We start from the raw sequence: 16,611 nt of genomic DNA on the forward strand, positions 1-16,611 counted from the left end.
GAAATAATTATATTCTCCTAATTTTATTATATTATTTTAATTATCAATTATAAATATACATAAAATAAATAATTATATTTTCCTGATTTTTGTCATTATTCTATTTTTATTTCACAATTGTATTATTCTTTTAATTGTATTGCATTATTCTTTAAAAATAATTAATATATTTTAATAACTTATCGACAGAGCAAAATCTTTAATCTGAATGTGATCGCTTTATTTTCGAGCAATTCTTTTAAATTCAATTTTTTCTATTTTTTCTCTAAAGACAGTTAATAAAATAGCACGTTATATTACAGCGAGTGCATAGTTATTTCTTCGTCGTTGTATTGCAAGTAATCGATTCGATCAATCGTGGAGAACACGACGCATTGCACATGCATACTACATGCTGCGCAAGCGACATGCACGCAAATGTCAGGGACACGCGAGCAATTAGCGTACATACTGTACTCAAAAATATTTCTTTTCGTTCCTTTATATATATATCTACATTCTCTAACAGATAAATTTCGCTCTTCCTTTCTCTTCCTCGCTCTAAAATCTGACATCTAAAAATTGTCCCGTTCTACAAAAAGCGCTGAGTAATAAACAATCCAAACAATAAAGTAATTAGAGTAATTAAAGTAAGTTTTTGGCCCTGCTATTATTTTAATTATATTTCCCGCAGTCGAAACATGTATGAAAAAGGAAACAGAACAATTATAGAGGAAAAACATATAGAAAGTAGGAACGCGCAGGAGGAATCTATGATAGCGCGAAATTTCGAGCACGAAAGGGTTGTTCTGCCCTTTTCTTTTTTTTTCCCTCTTTTACAACAGCAATCTCGCGAATGTCGACCCGTTTCGTGCGAATAATCAAATCGATATACGAGTCATGGCACCGGGAAATATTGATCAAAGCGGCCGCTTGGCCGGTGACAGTATGCGCGTCCGTATAGCGAATGCGGTAGTTATGTGCGGAGGAACGCTCGTCGCACGAGCGTCGCGCACTCGGAACTCGGTGAAGCTGGTCTTTTTGCTGCTGCTCTTCTCGATCGCGCACCTGCCGTTGTTGCGACACGCCGATGCCAAAATACTCGAGGGCGACTTGATAACACACGAAGTAACTACCAGGATGGAATCGATTTTACGGAACGTAAAATGGAAACGCGAGTCGTTTTCAGCGGCGGCGTTTCGATCCGTGGCTTCGCGCGGCTCCTGCATGATCAATAGTATTGCGCGTACGTGTACGAGCAAAACCGAGTTTCCACCTGCCGTTAACGAAAAATAACCGAGTGGATTTTTATTAAGCGAGTGCGATTTGAAATACAGATATAGAGCAGACGAGAATTAACATTAAAGTAAGAATTCCGGAAGGATAAAGTTCTCATTATATTTTCGTTATTTATTGTTTTGACAATTTAACGTTCGAATATTTTAACATTTTAATGATTCGCAAAATCGAAAAGACTGAAAGATTTATAATTCATATTTTTTAATAATTATATTGCACGTGGTCTTGCAATTAATATTGTCTTGCATGTCTTTACAATGGATAGGCAATTATATTTAGATGTAGGCAATAATACTGATCGATGCAGAAGCCGCTTTGCAATGTTACCGTTTTACCGTTTCGCAGAACGAGTTCTAATGACTCATAAAATCGCTCGAAGAAATAACATATGACAAATATCGGAATATCGTGATTTTTTCAGAACTGGGCATTCGTCGCGAGATTCTGTTTTCTAACAGAAAGCGGTACTTTTCGGTATCACTTTGAATTAGGAGGTGAAGAACGTAATCTAAACCTCCTGCTGTACTACGATGGTGCACACCAATGGCCCACCGTCTATCCTTCCAACAAGACATGCCGGGAGAAAGAGAGTATTCTCAACATCCACTACGGTCAAATAGTACCACTGAACACGTCGTGGCTATCGTCGGGATGCGTGGAGGATGACGACGGTGTCCGATGCGACAGCCAGAGGAGATTCATCTCGGCCCGGCCGAGATGGTGGTTCATAGTTTTAGCCGACTGCTCTTCCACGAAAGGCCTGAACGTCACGTACTGGATATCGCTGACCAACGGGTCGCCCGGCACATTCTGGAAGGAACACTTCTCCGCAGACGAATTCTGCAAGTAATTTAGACTTTCACGACAATCGGCGAGTCTCAGAGTAGCGTTTCCTTAATCGCGCCCGTTTCCGGTTTCTAGACATACTGCCGCTGCTGATACCGATCGCCTGCATGTACCTGATATTCATCGTCCTTAGTTTCTACATAGCGCTGCAACTGCGCTCGAGGAGGCTGCTACATATATCCTACAAACTGTTCATCGCCTCCTTGTTGTGTCAATTATTAGGGGTGTCATGCGAGCTTTACAGTTACGTCAATCTTGGCCTGAGAGGAATGCCAGCGATGAACGCTTATCTGTTGAGCCAGCTCTCGGAAGCGTGTTCCGAGACCCTGTACACAGTTCTCATGTTGCTGCTCGCTATCGGTTACACGGTTACCAAAAGTGTCCTTACATCGTCGCAAATCAGATGGCTTGCAGTATTCATCGGTAGTACTGCCATTTGTCAAATGTCGCTGTATATATATCAGTCTGAGGTATTCGATTCAGGATTGGTATTATACATTTACGAGTCGCCACCGGGCTACGGTCTAATAGCGCTGAAATTGATCGCCTGGTTCGTGTTTGTCACTCGTTGCTTCAAGACTATCAGAAAATTGAATACAAAGCTCCACTTCTACACTTCGCTACTTCTCTTGGGATCCGTGTGGTTTCTCTTTCACCCATTAACGGTACGCATATGTACTAACTATTATTTTTCTTGAAATAATTTTTAATTACACTTAAATTCTACATAATAAATATGCTGTAAAAATAAAACATCTCTTTTTTTTTATTTTTACAGATATTAATCAACACTATATTCGTGGACGAATGGGTGAGAGAGAGCATGGCCAAAGGAAGTTCCCTTTTCATTGTCTTCTTGGGTCACATAATGTTTTTATATGTAACTCGACCATCTGTGAACAATAAACGTTTTCCATTTCACATTAGGACATTCCAAGTTGTACCCATAGGTGGTCAAGGGCAGGATCACAGCTACGAGCCTGGTCCTCGAACTGCAGTTACCGCATTTACTATCACACGAACACCAGCTTACTTTAGTCAATCACTACGATAGGCGTAGATAGAAAAATAGCGAATAGAGACGTGCAACCACAGGTGGAATGCACTATTATTAAAGTGATTATTGAAGAAAAGCAATGGATGGCTACTGAAAAAAAAAAAAAAGAAATTTTGTAATATCAGTATATTTTTTTACTATACATGATGCAGTGCAACAAATGTGCACATTTTTGCATTGTACTTATCGAGATGGAAATCCCAATTTAGATAGTAGAATAATGTTAATAATAATACTGAATTGCCGTTGGCAAACATTTGTATATAAGTAGTTTCGAATCTATACGATTTTTCTCTTATCACAAGGATATTTATAATAAAGTGCATAATGCAATTTCATTCCCGTCTCTTATTTTGTAACTTCGGAATTTTATTCCCATCTCTTATAGTAGATTTATTATACTGTTCTAGGAAGAAAACAGAATTTGGAAAGCCTTTTAAGTACATATATCGCTATTAATTTAATATTTTCTTATGTACACATCATACCATCGAATCTAAGAGCAATAGATTGTCCAATGAAAAAATCTACAACAATTATTTATACAATAATTCGTATTGTATTCAGGTCCCATTGTACATTCTAAAACTATTATTGCTACTTATCAATCGCAAGAACCATCCAGCCAACCGTCTCTCCACCTCTGATTTACTAGTTTACAATCAAATTCTGGTTTCCCGAGTTTCTTGTTGACTTCATTGTGAATTCTGCATAGCCATTGACTCAATTTTTCCTGCGACCCGGTCTCCGGCGGCGAGTGTTTCAATTGCTCCTGCAGGTCCTCCGCACATATGTTGCAAGGATAAAATTTGGAAAACGTGTGAAAGAAGCTGTTCATGTCAGACTTTTGTCTCTCGTTCGGTTGATCGGGATAGTACGCCGCCATGGTGTGCAAGAAGCCCCAGGTCTTCGAGCCCAACTCATCTTTGTCTAAAGGACAATCATCTCGAGTACCACTGTTCCTGGCATTCGGTGTTTGGTCCTGTTTCTTCTGTGCTCCCTGATAAAATATAGTTTGTAAAATTTATATCGTAATAAATTTTCTTGTAAAACAATAATAAAAAGCAAGAACAATTGTCGCGCAAGAATCTGACGAAATAAGACCGGACACTCGAGCAATAGCGACGAAATTCACGGCAATCGTCAACGAATTAGTCAATAAATTGCCGGCTCACCTTCTCCGAGTCGTAGACTTCCTTCTGGCGTTTCGCCCACGTCCGGAAGTCCATACAAGCGCGACACGGCTTCTCGTACGACATCCTCTCGCGCTCGGTCCGTGAAGATCCTCAAGTGTCACCGCAGGCAAGTCAACGTAGCTCTCACGTGCCGCGTGCGACATAACCTCCCGTTTCGCTCGCGAGACGAAGGCTCCGACGTCCGAGGGCTCTTATCCTTGCGTTCGCGCGTTTAAATCACCCATTACGCAATCACGCAATCGAAACGAAATGCACTTGTGACAATAAGCGGCATGTCTTCATAATACTGGAATTTTTACACGACTGCCGCTCTCGCAGCGGACGAGCCACTCCATAACGTAACCTAACCTGACCCGACCTAACCTAAGGCTGATGCAAACTTCGGAGCGCTAGTATACCGGGTGGCGCACGAAAATGTCGCGTCATGAGTAATTTCCATTGGTGTCGAAAGACTGGCGATTACTGTTGTATGTTACACGTGAGATTTTATTTCTTATTTTGTAGATTGTACTCTCCATAGGAAATACAATGCCAATTACTTTTACAGGCAGCAAATCTTTTGTTACCGGCGTCAAGCTCGACTACATATTTATGCGCCACGTTGTATTTTTCGCGTAATTTCTGTAATTCTGTGTTACGAGAGCATTATTAGAGCGTCGGGATAACACATAACCGGCACGTTTTGGATAAAAAAATCAGCGCTTAATTGCTCTATGCGAATGACTATTTCGACGATATTTCCTCGTGACGTGCAAGCGCTGCCACAAACGTTTGGAATCATTCCGTTCGCTTTGATCGTAGAGGGTAAGTGTTTATAACCTCCACGGTGACCACGTGAAGGTGAACCTCGAGGTGAACTGATCTGACTTGACCGATGATCGAGATAGACAAGTTGATTGTTAATTCTCCCTGCTTGTCAGACTGGACTTGTTTAAATCTTCAGAGAACTTGTTTAAATCTTCAGCCTATTCTGGAAATATATTTCTTTTTTTAGGGAGTAAATATAGACGGAATAAGAGGATATAGAAGAAGCAATGTCAGGAACATTTCTAGTACTTTCTGGGCGAAGAACAACGTATAGCTGGTATATAACAGTGATGTTATTCTGTTAAACTTTCACATATTTCTCAATCTTAGTATTGCTAATTTGTCGTGGTTACTTAGCGATTGCTAAAAGAGATTTAGTTTCATTTGTGTACTAGCGTCGACGAAGCAGTTGGATTAAAGTTCCTAAAAATAGAATTTGTAATATTAATTTAAATTGTAATGGATTGTTCATATAATTTATGTATAAGAGTAAATTAATAATTTTATTATAGGCTTCAACAGTGCCGTGTGGCACATTTATATAAAAATGTGATTAAAGACTCGCATATACACAGTGCAGCGCAATACTGTGTTTCTGTGAAAGACAAAGATAAACATTCATCTCAGGTATGTTTAAAGATACTAACTGTACGAGTATTTTGAGGATAATCTTCCTGAATAAAAATCTATCTTGTCATTTTAATATTGTAGGTGAAAGATTATACATATAAAAATGTGGGAACTAAAAGTTTACATGCAAACGTTAATGTGGAAAAATTTACAGAGGTAAGCAGTTCATAATGAATCGTAAATATTACAAGTGCATTCAGAATAAAATTTCGATTATTAAAGAGAACAAAAATTTTAATAGCAAAGCCTCGATGAATTTGAAGACAAGCACGGTAGATCCCAGAGGATTAATAAGGAAGCTATAATCCACAAAAGTATGTATAAATCATTTTTCCAATATTACAAGATTATTTAAAATCTAACGAATAGAAGCTGAATTAGAAATAATTTGCAATTGACGTACAGTGCAAGATTTATCTTTTATGTATATTAAATTTTACATTTGTCTTTCTTGACAAGTATACATATATTAGTTATCTCAAGTACAAAATATTTCTGTCGTGAATATAACTTCAGAAATAAATTTATTATTACGATTATTATATAATATACTGCACAATTGATATTTAGTCATTTTCATCAATTTGTTCTGCATAATAAAATTACTGAAAATTGCAGGAGTGGAACGCTTGTACCCAGATCCAAAATCTTCTTTGATGTCTATTTATACAATACTAGGTCATGAACTTAACGACCAAACAGTTTTAACTACAAAGGCTAAAAAAGTTACTGTAAATAGATCTAATGTATGGGAAGTTACTTTTAACGTCAAATGGCCGGAAGTTATGTCCTTTAAAGAAATTGCTAAAACCAAAGTACTCGCTTCCAAAAATGCAGCTTGGAAATGCTTGCAATGGTTAGAAACAAATGGCAAATTGAAAAACGGCAAACCGATTGTCTATAATGAGGAGGAACTGAAGAATATACGATTGAAGCCTGTAGAATTAAGCGTTGCTCCCGAAATTTTAAACAATATGTCAGACTTGATCAAGACTTACGACACGGTAAAATGTTGCATTACAATTTTTAATGTATGACAATACATATATTTCATTAATATATTTAATATTTGACGATTTTAATATGTGCGATATTCAGGAAATACATAATATAGCGGTCGAAAATACTTTCAATGCTCACAATGCACTGAGTCGGACTACGACTAACGTCCATCCAATAATAGGACTAGATGCTGTCAAGGATGGTTTCCTCCGTAATAAAACATTGAAAGACAGATTGGAAAAACGTACTGATCACGCTGTCACTTTACCAATCCATGAGTTCAAGTATGAAATATGCTTGTTTCATATTTTACATGTATAATGTGCTTCGTAATTTTCAAAGTATACATTATTTATTTCGCAGGGATGCAATTCTGTCCAAACTGGAAAACAATCGAGTCCTATTAATAGAAGGCGATACAGGTTGCGGTAAAACTACACAAGTTCCTCAATTTATATTGGACACTTTCGCACAGAACGGGAATGCTACAGATTGCAATATATTGGTATCGCAGCCACGTAGAATCTCGGCGATCTCTCTGGCAGATCGCATCGCGTACGAAAGAAAGGAGAGCGTCGGGGACGTTGTGGGTTTTCACGTGAGATTAGAATATTCATTGCCGAAGGAACTCGGTGCGATAGTTTTTTGCACCACTGGTATACTATTGAGAAAATTGCAGAGCAATCCCGGTTTACAAGGGTGCTCGCACGTGATTTTGGATGAGGCACACGAACGTCAGATCGATACCGATATGCTGATGATTCTGCTCAAGAGAGCTCTGAAGAAAAATCCCAATTTAAAAGTACTGATAATGTCGGCGACTATAAATGCGCACAAGTTTCAACAGTATTTCGATTGTCCAGCTGTACGAGTACCGGGTAGATTGTATTCTGTAAAAATGCATTTCTTGGAGGATATCGAACACCTACCAAATATCCAAAGATACAGAACATACGCAATGAGGGATCGCTATGACGATGAAGCTGAAAAACTTTCAGTTGATTTTGGGAAAGTAGTACAGGTTATAAAATGGATCTCGTCGCATAAGCCGCCCGGTGCTATTTTGTGCTTCTTACCAGGATGGCATGAAATCACGAAGGTGCAGAGCCTGCTCGAGGATACATCGTCCTATAACGAGAATCAATTGATTTTGCCGATGCATTCCAAAGTATCGCACAACGAACAGCGTAAAATCTTTCAGCCTACACCGGCGGGTGTGCGGAAAATTATCTTGGCCACGGACATTGCTGAAACAGGCATCACGGTTAGTGATGTGGTTTATGTTGTGGATTCTGCCATACGAAAAGAATCGCGATGGGATAATAACAAAGATTTACCTTACATAAGCAATCGTTGGATCTCTCGGGCAAACATTCAACAGAGGTAATTATCGAGACAAGTAAATATGTCGCACTGTTATAAAATTACGTTATTCTAATTTGAGGGAAGAAGCATAAGTATTTAAAAAATTGCATTTAAATGCTATTTAAAAAAATATTTTACATTAAGACAACAATTTGTTATACAGGAAAGGGAGAGCTGGACGAGTTAAACCTGGCGAAAGTTATCACTTAATCTCAAAAGAAGAATACGAGAAATTGGAGGCGCATCCAGTACCGCAGTTGTTGTGCAATCCGTTGGAAAAAGTAATTCTTGACAGTAAAACATATACGGACGAGAAGGCGGAGGAATTTCTAGGTGGAATGCTGGAACCGCCTACACCAACCGCAATACGGAAGGCGGTAAGATCTTTAGTGGATCTCGGAGTTATGGATAATGAGGAGAATCTTACAGCTCTAGGTAAACGAATGGCACTATTCCCAATGTATCCCAAGTTTAGTAAAGCCATGGTATATTCTGCCATCTTCAAGTAAGTTTATATAGTAATTTCAACATTAATTTGAATCAGTCATCTTCCGATTATTTGTCTTTATTATAAGTGTTTTCGTTTCAACAATAGCTGCGTACATCCTATGATAACGATAGCCAGTATTTTCTCTGGTGAAGATGGTTTGTTTTACAATGTACTGGATAATAAGCTTCAAATCAGGGAAAATAAAAGATTATTCTCTCCAGCCAGCGATCATATCGCGATGGCTTGGATGTTTAAGCAATGGTTCACATATAGTGAAACAAGTCCGCACTTAGTAACGAAATTTTGTAGAGATATGAGGCTCCGACCGCTCAGAATACAAATACTGAGTCGTAAGTAACATTATTGTACAATATAAGTTAATACTATATGCATGCTATCAAATTCTTTATTTCATCGATAGATCTTTTTTAAACCACATCATAATTTTGCAGAAATACGAAATACATATATCCAGCAGTTGATCGAATGTCGCCTATTGACCAAAGATACATTGCATTTCGATTGCAATGAATCCAACATTGTAGCAAATAAATTTGAAAGTAACGACGAACTAGTCCGAGCTGTATTGTATGGTGCTACGCAGCAATTGATAGAACATAAAGACGTGGGACTTAAAAACGGAATCATGAGAAAGGGCGTTAACGAACTCCGAACACAGTAAGTGAATTTTGTGTAATCGCGGACGCAAATTTAGAAGCAATTTATAGTCATTTTATTTGTAATCTCATTCTTACAGAGGTCGCGCTAAGGTTGTAATTTCGGGGGAAAGTGTTAATTACAAGCGAAAAGTTTGGCCGAGTTCTTTCTTGACGTATTTTAATGCTGCACACTGCGAGATAAGACGTAGCACGGTAATTCGTGAAACAAGCATGATATCACCTTTGACAGTATTACTTTTTAATCAACGAAAGGCTCAATGTTATAAGGTAATTAAATAATTTAATCTCATGATTAAGCACAGCAGCGTAGTGGAGCAGGCAACATTATACAATTTATATTTCATGATTTTTAGCTGGATGATGACAAAACAGAAATTGTGATTAATGTTAATGCGCTACATACTTTAAGATTTGTTTGCAACAAAGAGTGAGTATTTCTGTATCTTTCTTTTCTTTTGTTTAATATATAATATATAGTACCTATATAATAATTTGTGTGCTTAAATCTTTGTTTTTTTTTGTCTAGAACTGCTGATGTGCTTTTGAAATTTAGAGGCGCTATGTGGTCTGTAGTGCAGTACATGTTGGAGACACAAGGATACGTTGACGATAGAAATAATCTTAGTTCAAGACAAGTGTTTGAGTACAAAGAGAAATTATTCAAAACTCTTGCAGAGCTCCTGCACACGTCGGCTAAACCTATAGAAGATGCTGCAGAAAAAATCTCTTTAGCTTAAATATGTATAATATGATAAATGTACATAATAACAATAATCTTAAAATTGTAACACTATTTCACTCGATATAGCGTTATTTATGATTTATTATTATTATTAGGGACCTGTTGTATGTATATTTGTATACAAATTGACAGCATGTATATTTGATAGAGTTAAAAAATAAGTAATAAATTATGTAATTAATAAAAAAATAATGTTAAATTCTTTGCCGATAAGTATAACTCCTCTCCTCTATTTCCACTTCTCGGTGTCGCGTGCTCGGTTTTCGCGATCAATCTATGAAAAATTGAAGTTACCAAAACTGTTGTTAAAAAAAAAAGAATATAATTAGAGATGAGAGGTATCATTAATTGAAATTTCAAGAATTACAATTGCAAATCAAGACCCATGTATAATGTTACGACTAATTATACTTACATGAATACACTGATGAATTTTTATGACAGAAAGGATGTAGAATACACATGTTTGCAGGAGTAATGCACGTTAAATACTGCATCTTTCCCATTAACAGTTTTTTTTTATAAAATAGTAAGAATTTGTTACATATATATGTACAATCACAATGTGATGCTTTTCGTAACTAGAACAACAACGTCGCTTCGATTAAATGCTACGAGATGCTCAACAATGTTTTGTCACGCTATAAAAAAAAGTCGGAATTATCATTTGATATATTAATAGACATGCAGCTCTCAAATCTCTTCGATGAATATGAAATTTTATTTTGTGCGAAGCGTTCTTGACGCACCCGAAACCTACCGACACCAACTCACGCCGAAGTGGCCGAGTATAATTATAAAAATTTGTTCCCATAATCTTTTATGCTACGTTACGATCGTTTTACGAGCATTTGGACAAGGTACAGAACCCGATTCGAAAATCTGGGCGATATTGATACTTGATAAATTTAAAAGCAATCTATTATTAACGATTTAGCAAATATGATCATATAATTTTGCTGAATTTGAAAAGTCATAACGCAATAAATATTATCATGACTATCGTTTTCATTACATTTAAATAATTGTTAACACAATAAATTGACGCAGACCTAATATTAAATAAAAAATAAATTAATATAATATATATCTCTTCCCTTGTTCATGTGCTCACGAAAGTATTTACGATCATAATGGCATATATGTATATTCCTGTGTATTATATTACTTCAACATTCCATAAAATATATGTATATTAAAACAGAATATCGCAAAATGATATTAAATAGTATATGTAAATGCAATTAACGATATATATTAAGATCTATCTCAAATATTTACATTTGGCAGGTACATGGAAGCGTGCGCTTCTATAATGTTAACAATTCTAAAAAGTAGATAGAAATATATTAATTTGAAATAATTATTAAATATTAAATATAAAACTTTTGCAAACAAAATAATAACTAATAACATGGAAAAATATATTATTTCGCTTTTATGTAAATCACTTGGAGTACTAGCGATAAATAAATCTTAAATACAATATTTATCATAAAATAAAATTATGAAGATAAGTTCACAAATTATTTTGCATATAATACATATTGTATGTATAATTCTTGTATTAATATTATACGTTATCTTATTTCGACCTGTATATTAATGTATATTAATTGACTATTCATTAATAAGAGACGGTGAAAATATTCCAGTTATGCTGGCAATTATTTCTTAATAACTGCAATACTTAATCACCTAAAGTAATTTTGATAGCAATTGGAAATATGAGGAAATAAGAGGAGGAACAATAACAATAATTATCATAGCATCTGTAATAATATCAGAAAAGTATATAAAATATTAATACCTTTTTGGCAAGATATCATTACTCTTGACTTACATATTTACATAAATTATTCTCCTGTCATTAACTTCTTCAAACAAGTAAATCTTCTTCAAAAACGTTTAAAAAAATTTCCTGAAAAAACGATGCTTAAAATCATTCATAATAGAAAAATAATATCTTAATAATAATTAATTAATTATTTTATCTTCGTGCTGTCGTACTCCTGTAGAAACAATCTTTGCGCATTTCGTGAATATATGACTCTATTCTAAATTTATCGTGCCTATTTACTTAATTTATGATTGGTGCAGTTTCTCTTTATTATAGACTAATATTGCACTTCCGGCCGATGATGCGTTCAACATATCATTTCGATTGCAGGAACTACGATAATTTCGATCACACTAACTGCAATCAATCAAGAAAAATGCATAAGCGTTTCCATCGTTGTCTATGATAAAAACATTATCACTTTCTCCATGCAGTTATGCCACATGTCTTGTCTAACACATTAATTAATAAAAAGTAATAAATATAAATAAATACATAAATATATGTATGCAATTTGTAAAAAACTATTTTAAAAACTATTATATATAAAAAAAAACTATTTTTAAAAGTCTCTCTCTTTTATACATATTTCTTTTTATATACATATTTCTTTAAATTATTTTCAAATAGATATCGAGAACTAGTCATTTAATAATAATAATCTAGATGTGTTTCTCATAAATATCTTTTAAACTTCCGCACGTATAATTTAGCTTAAAGATATATTAATATAAAAAATATTTAAAGCACAGAAGTCTTTTAATTATTATTTTTCTAGATTGAGCGAAGAGAATATATCATTTACCCGCTTGATGAACTCTTAAGCACGCATGGCGCTTTGTGTTTAATTGTAATATTTATAAAACTATCATGATCGCGCGTGTAAGCTATCTATTTTGATAATAAATTTCTAAATTACTTCCCTCCTATACTGGCCTTGAAACTTTTCTGAGAAGATATAAAATTATCTAACGTTTCGATTTATTAGAATTTTTAATCTTTCACGAATATATGAATCCTCCAAGATTCATTCTCGAAAATTTAATAGCACAAATGCACTCTGTTGTCTTATCAATAAACTGGACTTAATATTCTATACCCTATCTAGTACGATGGCAAATCGTATTTTGATTTCCACTTACGCTCTAAAAGTAGTGTTACATTGCATCCTAACATTGCTACGGTGTAAATCTAGTACCGGCAGAAAATATATTAGAAACAGAAATAATTTCAATAAGAAGCTGTTCTGCTTTTTACGATTTGACATTTCTATGTAAAAGATTAACGTATCATGATATGTGCTCTTAATGATTCATTCATAATAAAAAAATAAGAATTAATTAATTATTTTATCTTTGTGCCATCGTTACTCCTATAGAAGTTATTGCGTATTGTGCGAGTATTTCGCAAAAGATGTTATAAGTAATTTTAAAGTTATTGTTTTTATATCAACGTTTTTACTGAGATTCGGTACCAATATACGTTGCCTACCGTACAGAACCTACCGGAGAATCCATGGTATGAAGAGATCATCTATTTCAATCAGATACTTCGGCATCGTTCATGATACCAACTTGTTGCACTGACCGCTACATGGAGGCAATACGGTGACGAGACTCTCGGTTTCGCTGTCGCTCGTGCTGAAATTCGCTCTTTCCAGAACTACCGCGGTCTCGGTCCTCGCGCCGAACAGTGGCTGGTAATACGACGGATTCTTCGCTCCCAGATCCACGCCGGAATCGGCGCTCTTGGAAATTTCTGACAGTCTGCGAAAGTTGCCGAAGAACACGCTGTCGGTGCCGATGCTCTCGGCGCCGCTCTCGCTGGCGCCGTCGCATACCGACTCGGTCTCGTCGGTCTCCTCGGACACGCTGCTCACCTCGTGCTTCAGCAATCGTTTGTGCGAGCCGTTGCTGTCGGTGCTGCTGAGGTAGCCGCTGTCCTCGACCTTGACGTGACCGCGCCGATTGTCCACCAACGGCAGCACGTTCGAGCTGGAATCGCAGCTCTTCGAGAAATCCTTCATCAGCTGTCTCGTTCTGGAGCAGTTCTGCGCTCTGTTGTTGTTGAGGAGCTTGTCCTCGTCCTCCTGGCGATGGTCGATGCTCCACGATCGCGTCCTGGAGCTCCTCGCGGAACTCCTGTGATGAGAGGAGCCCGTGACGGACCGTTTCTCTCGCGTTACCTTCGTTCCTCGCACCGAGACTTCCTCCTTGGAGGAAGCCACATGTCCGTAGAACCTGCACCTGTCCCCAGGAACTTCAATTTCGATCCGCGTCTCGCACGGGCAGTCCCTGCAGCCGTTCGTCACGGTACATTCGCCTAATCTCTCATTGAAGAACATCGTTTCCGTTAAGGGAACGACGTCTTCGCGATGCTCCTCGTTGTAAACCTCGTACTTGGTCGCGACGTCGGCTTGAGTCTGCGAGGCACAAAGGCAGGTCTGGTCCCCTACATAGTATCCATCAGCTTTCGGGACAGGAGCGCCGTTGCTGGCCGTAGGGTCACCCGCTTCGACAGGACTCCCGTCCCAGGCGTTTTTTGGAGATAACGGCGGCAGTCTTGCGTCGTCGACGCGTCGCGGTGGCTTCGGCCGCTGATAGATCTCCTCGTCCGTGGGCGGCAACGGCACCACGTCCGGCTGATTGTGCGGCTGTCGTTGTCTCTTCGCTTGTCTGGTGTCCGGCGTCAAGTACCTGCACTTCTTCCACGAGGGAACACCGTCGGGCTCACCATTCATTTGGCATTCGGCGTCGTGGCCGTTCGTCAAGTGCGAGTCCTTCAGACTCGACTTAATCCTCGCCTCGTAGATCTCCCGTAGACTCCCGTGGCCGCGTTGCAGCGGGGAATTCTCATCGCGAAAACTGCCCCTGCTCTTGAGAAGGATCTGAGCCGGTCGTTCCAACGAATCCACGTAAATCTCGTTGGCAATTTCCCCTCGATTGTACTGCATATCGTCGTTGATCCGCAGCTTCATCGGTTTTCGGTCCAACGTGTCCGGCTCGTACTCGGACTCGTCGAGTTTCACATAGTTCTCCGGTGAGTCCTGGACTTTGATGGTCAAATGACCCGGATTTTCCGGCTCGTATTGGATCTCCGGACCGCTGTCATCGCTGCAGGCCGGACTGGCGTAGCCGTCGTTCACGTAGACCTCGCTCACCAGCGAGTACGTCTCTGATCGCTGGCTGCTGATCAGCTCCGGCAGACTGTTGTAGCGATTCCTCTCGGCAAGAATCTGATTACTGAGCTTCGACATCGTCATCTTGCCGGTTCGCGTGTTGATCACGGCATTTTGCATCGTTAGCTCCTCGTCCATCGGCAACGCCGTAGACAAGGCCGGGCTTGATTGATTATCCGTCGATGACTGGTCTGGCGACGCCGACGATTTCCGACTGCACTTGGAACGCTCCAGACTGTCCACCTCGTAATCGCCGATCGCGGCAGTACGATCGGAGTGATGATGATCCAACGCCTTCACGTCCACCATCTCGCGTATCACGGCGTCCATGATGCGCTTCGCGGTGTTCTTCGCGCCGGGTAATTCATTGATCATATCCGGGAGTTCCTTCGACTGCGGTACGCACGGCGCCTTCGACTTTCTCGATCTCTTTGGCGCGGGGTTGCTCTGCGATTGTTGAGATCGTGACTTTTCCGATTTGTCCGTGTTGCTGGACGATCTCTCCGTCTTCGCCGACTCGTCCTCACTCTTGCTGTTCCTGTCGTCTTTCACGCTCTCCTTCGTCTCGCTTTCCATGGCCGCGTTCTCCTCCATCTGCTTGATGAAAGAATTCTCGATGGCCTTGCGGACTTTCGCGTTTATCGCGTCGTCACCGGCGGCGAATTGGAACGGTCTACCGTTCGCCCGTTTACCGCGGTTGTAACGATCGTACTCGGTACCCTCGAACATGGACCTGGTCGACCGTCTGGACACGCTGTGACGATCGTCGTTCTCCAGAATCTCGCTCCTAGCGGCGATATTCTGGAAGGTCCTCAGCATCGGCGGGTTATCTTTCCACGACGACACCGATTTGCCGATCAGATTCGCGTGATCGTCCGGATCGCCGAAATCGCGTCTAGCCAGCTGCTTCAGGTACTCCAGATTTCTAGCAAACGTTCGAGCGTTTTCCTGAAAATTCCTGCGCGTGTCCTCGGCGTCTCTCCAGCGACGCTGCGGTGGTCGTACGTCTTCTAACCAGGCGCGCACCTTACTCTCACCGTGGCTGGGTAGATCGGGTACAGGAAGAGCAGGAAGCTGTCGAGGAGACTCGCTGCAGCCGGGACATCCAGTACACCGTTGGGATTTGCGCGATTTCGCGGCCGAACCACCATGGACGGAGCTCGGGGTCGTTCTCTGTTGATGCCTGCTCGATTTTGCCGATTCGCATCGTTCGGAACCGCTCTCCTCTTCCGGAATACCTGCGTGTCAGATTTATCCCGCCGATGATGACGAAGCGAAAATTAATTATTCCTAATTATAGCGAGTGAAAGTCACTTTACTTTCGCGCGTTACAAAATGCTTCGCGTGCTTTCTATTGAACGCACGAAATCGCGTACCCGAGACCAAAGGAATAAAATAATTGTAAATCTCATATAAAACACGCTAAAAGAACATTGAAAATGCGCGGAGGTTTAATAAAACTGAATTGTACATTGTACTTTCACGATTTTCACCAATTTC

General features: G+C 39.1%; 4 protein-coding genes across 5 annotated transcripts in view; 2 read left to right on the forward strand and 2 right to left on the reverse strand.

Moving 5' to 3' along the window:
• Positions 1-957: 957 nt before the first annotated feature.
• LOC139769198 (transmembrane protein 145) lies at positions 958-3,519 on the forward strand. The gene is made up of 4 exons (XM_071700074.1): positions 958-1,107; positions 1,700-2,120; positions 2,200-2,789; positions 2,903-3,519. The coding sequence occupies exons 1-4, from the start codon at positions 958-960 to the stop codon at positions 3,176-3,178; spliced, it is 1,437 nt and encodes a 478-aa protein (XP_071556175.1). The 3' UTR covers positions 3,179-3,519.
• Positions 3,520-3,717: 198 nt separating this feature from the next.
• Alr (Evr1_Alr domain-containing protein Alr) lies at positions 3,718-4,745 on the reverse strand. The gene is made up of 2 exons (XM_071700090.1): positions 4,357-4,745; positions 3,718-4,181 (listed from the first exon to the last, which is right to left on the reverse strand). The coding sequence occupies exons 1-2, from the start codon at positions 4,438-4,440 to the stop codon at positions 3,786-3,788; spliced, it is 480 nt and encodes a 159-aa protein (XP_071556191.1). The 5' UTR covers positions 4,441-4,745; the 3' UTR covers positions 3,718-3,785.
• Positions 4,746-4,838: 93 nt separating this feature from the next.
• LOC139769196 (ATP-dependent RNA helicase DHX30) lies at positions 4,839-10,292 on the forward strand. Of its 2 annotated transcripts, XM_071700072.1 has the most exons (15): positions 4,839-4,855; positions 4,925-5,181; positions 5,372-5,461; positions 5,697-5,811; positions 5,896-5,970; positions 6,056-6,128; positions 6,433-6,818; positions 6,913-7,100; positions 7,180-8,199; positions 8,345-8,686; positions 8,777-9,021; positions 9,124-9,349; positions 9,429-9,618; positions 9,705-9,778; positions 9,878-10,292. In XM_071700072.1, the coding sequence occupies exons 3-15, from the start codon at positions 5,412-5,414 to the stop codon at positions 10,086-10,088; spliced, it is 3,195 nt and encodes a 1,064-aa protein (XP_071556173.1). In that variant the 5' UTR covers positions 4,839-4,855; positions 4,925-5,181; positions 5,372-5,411; the 3' UTR covers positions 10,089-10,292. The 2 variants fall into 2 exon arrangements, with proteins under 2 accessions (XP_071556173.1, XP_071556172.1); XM_071700071.1 differs by having other exon boundaries at positions 4,852-5,181.
• Positions 10,293-10,456: 164 nt separating this feature from the next.
• Positions 10,457-16,611, reverse strand: part of Sha (shavenoid) — a 70,768-nt gene continuing 64,613 nt past the window's right edge. The window contains exon 10 of the mRNA XM_071700069.1: positions 10,457-16,349. Coding sequence (XP_071556170.1) covers positions 13,495-16,349 — 2,855 coding nt within the window. The 3' untranslated portion in view covers positions 10,457-13,494. The remainder of the gene's footprint in view (positions 16,350-16,611) is intronic.

This window comes from Temnothorax nylanderi, unplaced genomic scaffold (genome assembly GCF_030848795.1).
Source record: "Temnothorax nylanderi isolate EJ_2023f unplaced genomic scaffold, tnyl_v1.0 TNYL_tig0020_pilon, whole genome shotgun sequence".
In the NCBI taxonomy this organism is placed as follows: Eukaryota; Metazoa; Arthropoda; class Insecta; order Hymenoptera; family Formicidae; genus Temnothorax; species Temnothorax nylanderi.

What these genes read in the sequence shown, in the direction of transcription:
- LOC139769196 (XM_071700072.1), top strand. Translation starts at nt 5,412, where the DNA reads ATGTCAGGAACATTTCTAGTACTTTCTGGGCGAAGAACAACGTATAGC. An exon ending in CGAAGAACAACGTATAGCTG is followed by an intron (nt 5,462 to 5,696) that starts GTATATAACAGT and finishes ATTTTATTATAG; the next exon opens with GCTTCAACAGTGCCGTGTGG. An exon ending in CGGGCAAACATTCAACAGAG is followed by an intron (nt 8,200 to 8,344) that starts GTAATTATCGAG and finishes TTTGTTATACAG; the next exon opens with GAAAGGGAGAGCTGGACGAG.
- Alr (XM_071700090.1), bottom strand. Translation starts at nt 4,440, where the DNA reads ATGTCGTACGAGAAGCCGTGTCGCGCTTGTATGGACTTCCGGACGTGG. An exon ending in AAGTCTACGACTCGGAGAAG is followed by an intron (nt 4,182 to 4,356) that starts GTGAGCCGGCAA and finishes ATATTTTATCAG; the next exon opens with GGAGCACAGAAGAAACAGGA.
- LOC139769198 (XM_071700074.1), top strand. Translation starts at nt 958, where the DNA reads ATGTGCGGAGGAACGCTCGTCGCACGAGCGTCGCGCACTCGGAACTCG. An exon ending in CTTCTCCGCAGACGAATTCT is followed by an intron (nt 2,121 to 2,199) that starts GCAAGTAATTTA and finishes TCCGGTTTCTAG; the next exon opens with ACATACTGCCGCTGCTGATA. An exon ending in TTCTCTTTCACCCATTAACG is followed by an intron (nt 2,790 to 2,902) that starts GTACGCATATGT and finishes TTATTTTTACAG; the next exon opens with ATATTAATCAACACTATATT.